Below are 8,793 nucleotides of genomic sequence, written 5' to 3'. Positions count from 1 at the left end.
ATTAATGTATTTTTATAATTTTAATAAGTCGTTTTATGTATCTTAGCGCCGAGACATGTATATACATATATGTATATATCATACATATGTACATATATATATATATAACATTTTTGTATAATTAGACAACAAGGATTTGGTGTATTATCAGTGGCATTGGCATCCCATGCATTGAATTTAATGAGCGCGCTTTTGGAAGATGTATCTATTGAAGCTAATTCCGATGTGGTTGTGGCAGTTCCTGACCCAGCACCGCTGGATATTTTGTCTACTGCTACAGCATTGCAAAGAGCAATAACGTTCCTACAAGCAGTGCCATTAAATCACTTGCTATTTTATCTGGCTACTATTAGTTACAGAAAGGTATTGAATTATTTTATATACATTTGCATTAATATTAAAACATCGATAATGTGATATTTTATTAATATATTTATATTAATAAAATGATATTCATATGTGTTTTATCTACTTTAGGCATGTACATTGAAAAGAGTACAAAAGCATCCTTTAGAAGGAGATGCGTTGAGTCAATCAGATTCTACTACGTACTATGAAGATCTTTTGAGTTGTTCAGAAAATTCCACTGATGAGGGTATAAAATTGTGCAACTCTAATATATTATAATATACTATACTTATATGAACTTAGTTTTACTATGTAATAGTAAATTGATTATGAAAGATATATTTAGAATACACATACATACACGCGCACGCGCGTGCTACAAAATAATCTTTATTTTTTTTTTGCAATTTTTCTTTTATCATTGCCAGCAGGAATGTTGAAACATATAAGTGCTATTTACTGTGTCTTTTATAGTTTTATGGAATGCACGCAAAAAATTAATTTTCCGTGAATAGTATGTACATTATGCTACTATTAATGTGTGAAAATTAATTTTAAGATAATTTCTGTAAACTTGTAATCGTATGTAACATATACACTTAGATGCAGTTTCAAAATGCTTACATTAATATTTACATATAGACAATTTTATTAATACACTGATATATATTCGCTATATAGAACAAACTATTATGTCGGCAGAGGAGGACAGCGAACCTATTTTGGGATTATGGTTTGAGGAAACCATTGCTCCATCGGACGAGCCTTCAACAAATGCTAATAAAGAAACAAATAACGAAGCAAGCGCAGAGCGCACTACCATTACTACCATAGTTCCTGATAATCGAGAGCCACATGGTGTATGTTTCTATAATTATATGATTATTTTCTAAAGTCTACAAAAATAAATATTATGAGATATAACGTAAATGTTTGATATGAATATATTATTTATGTATATATATTATATTTGTTACGTATTAATATTTATAATTGCTACAAATTAACAAATAAATTATTAATTTTCTCCTTTCTTTACAGTACATTTCACTTGCAACAAAAATATTTCAATTCATGAATAAGCACTTAATCGGTAGCAGAAGTACATACGTTCGAGAATATGTGGTTAATGGATTAGTTGAGCAACAAATGGTTATATTGGCAGCAATTATAAGAGATCTAGATCATGAAACAGCTAGAACAGAAACAGGTAAATTTATAGTTACCGAATTTTTTGTATATTTTATATTGAAATATTTATTTTTATATTTACTACATTCTACATTAAAAGTATAGTATTATAGTATAAAGTTCCATTTTTAGGCACAATTTCTGCATTTTATGGTGCTACATTGGGCACTATGTATTCGGAGTTTTCTCAAGCTTTAAGTCGTTATACTCACAACTTACTCGCATGGAATACATTAAGCGAATCTTTGCAAAATACCTTGCTTCAACATTTGGGAGTAAGTCCTTGGTCTACAGAAAGCAATAGCTCTACCACGTGGCCTCTTCAAGTGTATCCACGAACTCTCAGCGTACTAGCACAGGTGCATAATGATTTAATGATGTTTTTTGCATTAAAATTCTTCAGAATAATATTTAATTTTAATGTACCAAGCACATATTACATTAAAAAAAATTTTTATAATTAGGTATTATTGCTTAAACCTCAATTAGAAAGGGAAGCTGCGTGTATAAGCATATGGCATCGGTTAGTAACAACTATGGTTGAAAATGTATGCAATCCTCAGATTACGTATGAAGCTGAAAATGAAGGTAGGATAATTTCAAATTTATATCATATAATATCTATATTTTTTTTAGGCAGGAAAATGTTTTTTAGTTTAATTAATTAAGTTATTGTTGTATAAGTTGTATATTTATTTTTGTATTTCCTTTTTTAGTAAATATATAATTGTTAATATAATTTTTTAATATATTATTTAGAATATTTCATTAATTAACTTTATGTTATATACTTAATATTAATGTACATTTGCAGATTTGAATGTTGAACATGCCCAGTTAGTTCTCTTTCTATTTCATTCTCTAAATTTAATGCAGAAAAAATCTGTATTACTTGTAACTGGGAGTGGTGCAGTTCGTTGCAGTGAAGCAGTTAAAACGCCAATGAAAGATTATCAACTTTTGCACTTATCTCGACTATTGCTATTACTTGAATATATGATGAAGCACCTGTATGATGCACATCCAGTATTGCTTGAACAAGTAAGACATTTGTTACATATCTATTACACCATATTTATAAATCTATAAACGGCATGTTTATATATGTAGATTATCATTACATTACAGTGTAAATTACTAAATTAAATAAGTTAAAATATTAAAAAATATGTTTAGCTTATTTAATTTATTTAATAATTTACTATCTGTAAATATTTAATTGTGATTTTGTAATGACAATTTTATAAAATGCTAAAGGAAATTATCTCAAAATATAATTGAGTTAGCAAGATATCAGGGCCGCCAGTGCAAAAGTGCTGCCTGAGTGGTAGTAAACATCTTGTACATTTATCATATTAAGTATGACACTTTAATAATAATTATAATTCTTTAACAATAATTGTATTCATTTTTTTTTCTTCGTATAGGTACAATGGAATCTATTCTCCGCGACAAGCTTAGTATGTGATACAAAAGATGGAAATAAACAGACTGCCAGGGCTTTTACTCCTTGGGTAGAAATAGAAGATAATTATCGTAAATATGGTTCACAAGATGAGTTTTCAATGAAACCACGTTTTTATAGTTTATCAAGGACTGATTTTAATAACCAGGACGCACCAAAGTTGGATGGATTGGTACGTTTTGCAATAGAATTAGTTATTATTAAAAAAAAAACAATTTATGGAAGCAATTTTTATGATTCAAATAATACTGTATTGTTGACAACATTCATCTATTTTAAACAATATTAAGAATCTTTATTTTCATCTATTTTAATTTGACATGCTACTTTTAACAATCTTATGATAAAAAAATCTAATTTAAATAATTAATATAACAAAAAATTATTCTCTATGTAACATGATCGAATTTTTTATCTATAAAAGTAAAAGTTTTATATAACATGAAATATATTTATTATGCTTTACAGGCCTGTAATTTTATTTTGGGCACTCCAGATAAAATGAAATATCCTCTTTTAGTTGATGCATTGATCGATATTCTGAATGTACTCAACCAAACTGATTTGCACAGAAAAAGCGGTGCTGATAACAAAGAAAAAATTACATTTACTGGACTGTGTGCAATTCAATATTGCTTTTCTATATGTTGGGATTTATTATTAATGTTACCTCCCTCAACTCCTTATATGAACAAACTTGCTCTTGGTGAGGAGATACCAGCTGGACCTATGTTGCTTCATTCGTTGATATGGGGACCAAGAGCTGCGTATAAGACTTTCACCGGTTGGATGAAAGACTGTTTAGTGAAGCAAGGAATGTATACGCAATATGCGGAAAATTTATTAAAAACAGTATCATCTACCGTAAATTCTCTTAAATATGACGTTACCCTTGCAAAGAATTGTATTATTTCACTTAAACCTGAATATAACGCTACTGACAAAATAATGCCGAAAGCATCATTGCCAAAACTTGGTTCATTATGTATACTGGCTGCAGTTGTAGGAAAGCTGCAAGTTCTTATGAATGAGAGCATATCGAAAAACTCTACTGAGAATATTGAAACCTCCAAAAGTACGCAAAATGCAGATTCTGTGCCTTCAAACAGGACTAAAATGATAATCGAGATTCTACCGCATATTTTATCAGTGACAGATGCCATTCTGTTATCGTGTCGATCTAACATATTGTATCATACATTTGAATCTGTTGAAGAACATAGAAAATATGGTATGCGGGATTATTTGATTTTAGATAATATTTTATCAATGGCAGGTGCCAATTGGGAAACGGAATCGACATTAGTTTCATTCTTGCCGAGTTGCGTTAAATCCGCACTGGACAAATGGAACAGTATTGCGTTTGCTCCTGTGGCTTCGAACACATATGCAAATGATATAATACCGGCAGAAAGCTATATTTTCACTACTGTAAATTACCATGTCAAATCCTTATCTGAACATCCAACGTTCTCTATTAATCCATCATTGAAGAATTTGCTATATTGTTTGGTCTCATTTATGATGGAATACATCACTTCCGCAACAGCCCCGGAACCACAATCCGACATACATTCTCAAGCCGTGGATATTCTCATTTCATTGTCAATGGATGCTCGTACTGACTATCTACGAGAAATGGCTACCAACACTCTGACCAAATTATTAGGGCAGGATAATGATAATGAGGCGCGGGTCTTGCGCGAACACTTGTTTGTACTAAATCATACTTACAATCTGATAATTGAGTATACCGATAATACAGATGGATCCATTAAAGTTGTTATCGATGAGGATATCTTGGATCAATGTATAAAATATTGGGAGCGATTATTGGAAAAACCTCTTGGATGTAAAGCTTTAGACTTGTTCTTCGCTCCTGACTCGAATCGTAGTCTTGTGTCTGTGTTATTGTCTATAACATCATCTCAAGCTTCACCACAGTTTAGCACGTACGTTTTTCAGTTTTTCAGCGCGTTATTCAAAACGACTGAAAAACCAGGTGATGGATCGCTTGATCGTCTTTGCAATTCAGTGGCTAGTTTTGCCAATGTCGAAGATGAGAAATTACAAACGTGGTTAAGACACGTTATATTGGGAGTAACAAACGTCCCGGCGACTATTTCTACAACGAATATACAAACGCCCACAGTCGGCACTGCGAATACGTTGGTAACTGTTTCTGGTACATCAGAAGATAGTCAAAAACCGGATGAAAGAAATAATGCATCTAATAACGAACAAACTCATTGGGTCATTTCCGATGGTTCTAACAATCAGCCTGCAACTACGAGCAACGACGAGCAGCTTACGATTCATGAAAATAGTCGCTTCTTGCGGGCACTTACGAATTACATAGTAAAAGATAAAAGCAATTTTAGCGCGAACGTATCTACAACCATTCTTCAAGTTCTCATACCATTAACGTATCATATTTTATCTCCTACTATTGAAGGCAATCGATTTGTACACTTGATGCATATTATGTCTACATTGGCTGATGCTGGATTAGAAAAAGGACATACGTTACTGTTCAAAGCTGCAATTGAATGGGTCGAGCTTTGTAAAGAACAGATAATGAACAAGGATCCGCAGTCTTTTGACAAACCATCGCCATACATCGAAGCGGATTGTTGTATATTAAATTACATAACCGACATAGTGGGTGCGATTTGCCCACAGCAGGCACAATCCCAAGATCGAGCCATTAGCCCACCATGGGAAGGTACTGTACCAAATAACGATTTAAATGATAGCGATTGGGTAGATGAAATTCCGCATGACGATGATGATAGCGCGGCTGAAGATTCGGATGAAGACAGTCTCTGCAACAAACTATGCACTTTTACGATCACGCAAAAAGAATTTATGAATCAGCATTGGTACCATTGTCATACATGCAACATGGTCGATGGAGTTGGAGTTTGCACGGTATGTGCACGAGTCTGTCATCGTGGTCACGATGTCACATATGCCAAATACGGAAATTTCTTCTGCGATTGTGGTGCTAAAGATGATGGATCGTGCCAAGCACTGACAAAACGTAGTCCGCAAAGTTCAGAACATCAAGTAGGCAATAATATGCCATATAACAATGCTGGTGCACCCACGGAAAGTAACCTGCTCCTCACGAGCAGCTTACGCCGAAGAGCATCTAGTCCTGTGCACTTGTATGATAAACATGAGAGAAGCGGACGCGATACTCAAAGACAAGTATATTTAGCAAAACAATTAGAATCATCTAAGGATTGGATACATTCTCAATTATCGAAAAGTGGATTAGTATCTTCATTGGTAGATTTGATGCGCGTGTTGGTACCCGCAGTGGATTCATCTTGCCAACGGTATTCACCAGTTGGTTGTCATGCACGAGCTCAATTAGCACTTAAACGCTTACACACACTCGAGAAAAAGTTTGAGCATACGGATCAGCTTATGTTACCAACTTTGGGATCCCAGGAAGGCGCGTTTGAAAACGTTAGAATGAATTATTCGGGAGATCAGGGTCAAACGATTAGACAATTACTGTCCGCTCATATGATACGACGTGTTGCTATGTGTTGTCTGTCGTCTCCGCATGGTAAACGACAGCACTTAGCTGTCTCACATGAAAAGGGCAAGATAACAGTGCTGCAACTTAGTGCACTGTTAAAACAAGCAGATTCTTCTAAAAGAAAGTTAACTCTAACAAGGCTCGCTTCGGCTCCAGTACCTTTTACTGTTCTTTCGGTCACTGGAAATCAGTGGAATGAGGACTTCTTGGCCGTTTGTGGTTTCAAGGATTGTCACGTGCTTACATTTAACAGTTCTGGAACCGTGTCCGATCATCTGGTGTTACATCCACAGCTCGAAAGTGGAAACTTTATTATTAAGGCACTGTGGCTTCCTGGCGCACAGACACAATTAGCACTAGTCACTGCTGACTTTGTTAAAATTTACGACTTGGGAAAGGACGCCTTAAGTCCACAGTACTATTTCCTCGTGCCGACGGGAAAAATTAGAGATTGCACATTTATGCATGCGGAAGACGGTACATTCCACATGTTACTCATGTCTTCTGCCGGATTTATTTACAGCCAAGTAATGGACGAGGAAAGTCAAGCCAAGCATGGTGCTTTCTATGTGACAAACACACTAGACGTTTATCATCCGGAAATAAAAGACACTGGTCAAGTGGGCGGTGGAGGTGTCTCCATTTATTATTCTCATTCTTTACAATTATTATTCTTCAGTTATGTTTGTGGCAAGAGTTTCATAGCGCCGCTAAAACACATGGACTCTGACATAACTGTAGTATTCCAAATTAATCTCGCCAGTAACAAAACGAATGGCAATAAATCTAACAATAACCAGCCGCAACCATTGTGTCAATGGAGCGAGGTGGCGAATCATCCTGGATTGGTCTGCTCTATTTTGCAGACCAGTAATAATCCAGTAATACTGATGATCAAGCCTGATACAATCATGATACAAGAGATCAAAATTATGCCCGCGAAGGCAAAAATTATGGATATGGTCGCGATTCGACATCCAAGTTCGAATGCTGAGCATCGCACAACACTGATATTATTGTGCGAAGACGGAAGTTTGAGAATTTATATGGCCGGTATGGAGCAGACCGGATTTTGGATGTCGCCTACTGTGCAACCAATTAGTCCTCCTTCTGGTATCAAGCCAACACGGAAAAAGAAAACTAATAAGTTGGGAAAACCATCAGGATCTGTCACATTTCCCATTGATTTCTTCGAACATTGTCAGGTGATGAACGACGTTGAGTTCGGCGGCAACGATTTACTGCAGATTTATAATGTCGCGCAGATTAAGCATCGTTTAAACACCACTGGAATGTACGTGGTCTCCACGAAATCTATGGGCTTTAACGTAGAAGTTACGAATAACGACGTGATTTTAGTAATGACGGGAATAAGAGTGCTTTTCGGTAATCAGGATATTCAAAAGGCACCTTTATACGTTGAGGTGAGTCGAGATATGTTTACTGTAATATGCAAAGATCTTTTTAATTCTAATTAGTTTTATAATTATCTGTAAAGGTATTTGGCAGAAGTATTCGGACTACACTAACTAGAAGCCGATGGTTCGACATACCTTTAACGAGGGAAGAAAGTCTTCAAGCTGATAAAAAATTGACAATCACTTTTGGACCAAGCCAAGATCAAGAGGGTGTCATTATGGTCGATTCCATCAAAATGTTAGTATGACTACAATACTATTGGATGTCTTTTTAAACGCAAACGTAAAATTTTACATGGCTAATTGTATATCTTGCTATTAGTGTATTACTTTGTTATTCTTTTATACAGATATGGTAAAACTAAGGATGTATTTGGATGGCCCGAAGAAATAGAAGAGATTCAATCTTGTCCACCAACATCTGCACCAGTGACGACAGTTAATAATGAAACTGATAATACTATCGTTTCTGCGCCATTATCCTCAATGAACAAGTACGTTAATAGAATATTTTTTTAAGTATATGAAGTACATAAAATAAGTCAATTATTTTATAAAGAAAGTATTCTTTAATCCAAGCATATATTGTATCAGAACGACAAAGGATAGTTCGGTTAACATGGAAAGGTAAGAATATATAACATAATTTTATTATTGTGAAAACAAGTAGAGAAATAGATTTGGCAATTGGTGCTACCAGTTAGTCCAAAAATAGTTTATAAATAATAGATACCTTTTTATCAAAAAAATTTGTACCTGACTATCTATGTGATTGGGAAACACGTTCTGGTAACAATTTATTAAATGTTTTTAAAACT

The 8,793-nt window shown here is 34.4% G+C and overlaps 1 protein-coding gene across 6 annotated transcripts in view; it reads left to right on the top strand.

Annotated features, from left to right (window-relative positions):
• LOC108746461 (protein purity of essence) overlaps window positions 1-8,793 on the top strand; it is a 24,625-nt gene that overhangs the window by 3,032 nt on the left and 12,800 nt on the right. For 2 of the 6 annotated variants that reach the window (XM_018483250.1, XM_018483255.1), the window contains exons 6-17: window positions 126-363; window positions 478-595; window positions 1,030-1,208; window positions 1,390-1,558; window positions 1,672-1,898; window positions 2,004-2,127; window positions 2,354-2,580; window positions 2,967-3,176; window positions 3,473-7,981; window positions 8,056-8,213; window positions 8,326-8,469; window positions 8,555-8,602. In XM_018483250.1, the coding sequence (XP_018338752.1) occupies window positions 126-363; window positions 478-595; window positions 1,030-1,208; window positions 1,390-1,558; window positions 1,672-1,898; window positions 2,004-2,127; window positions 2,354-2,580; window positions 2,967-3,176; window positions 3,473-7,981; window positions 8,056-8,213; window positions 8,326-8,469; window positions 8,555-8,602 (6,351 nt within the window). The remainder of the gene's footprint in view (window positions 1-125; window positions 364-477; window positions 596-1,029; window positions 1,209-1,389; window positions 1,559-1,671; window positions 1,899-2,003; window positions 2,128-2,353; window positions 2,581-2,966; window positions 3,177-3,472; window positions 7,982-8,055; window positions 8,214-8,325; window positions 8,470-8,554; window positions 8,603-8,793) is intronic. The other 4 variants (XM_018483253.1, XM_018483252.1, XM_018483251.1 and 1 more) reach the window with 4 other exon arrangements.

Source organism: Trachymyrmex septentrionalis, unplaced genomic scaffold (assembly GCF_001594115.1).
Source record: "Trachymyrmex septentrionalis isolate Tsep2-gDNA-1 unplaced genomic scaffold, Tsep1.0 scaffold171, whole genome shotgun sequence".
NCBI classification, from domain to species: Eukaryota; Metazoa; Arthropoda; class Insecta; order Hymenoptera; family Formicidae; genus Trachymyrmex; species Trachymyrmex septentrionalis.
This window is presented reverse-complemented; position numbering and strand designations above follow the sequence as displayed.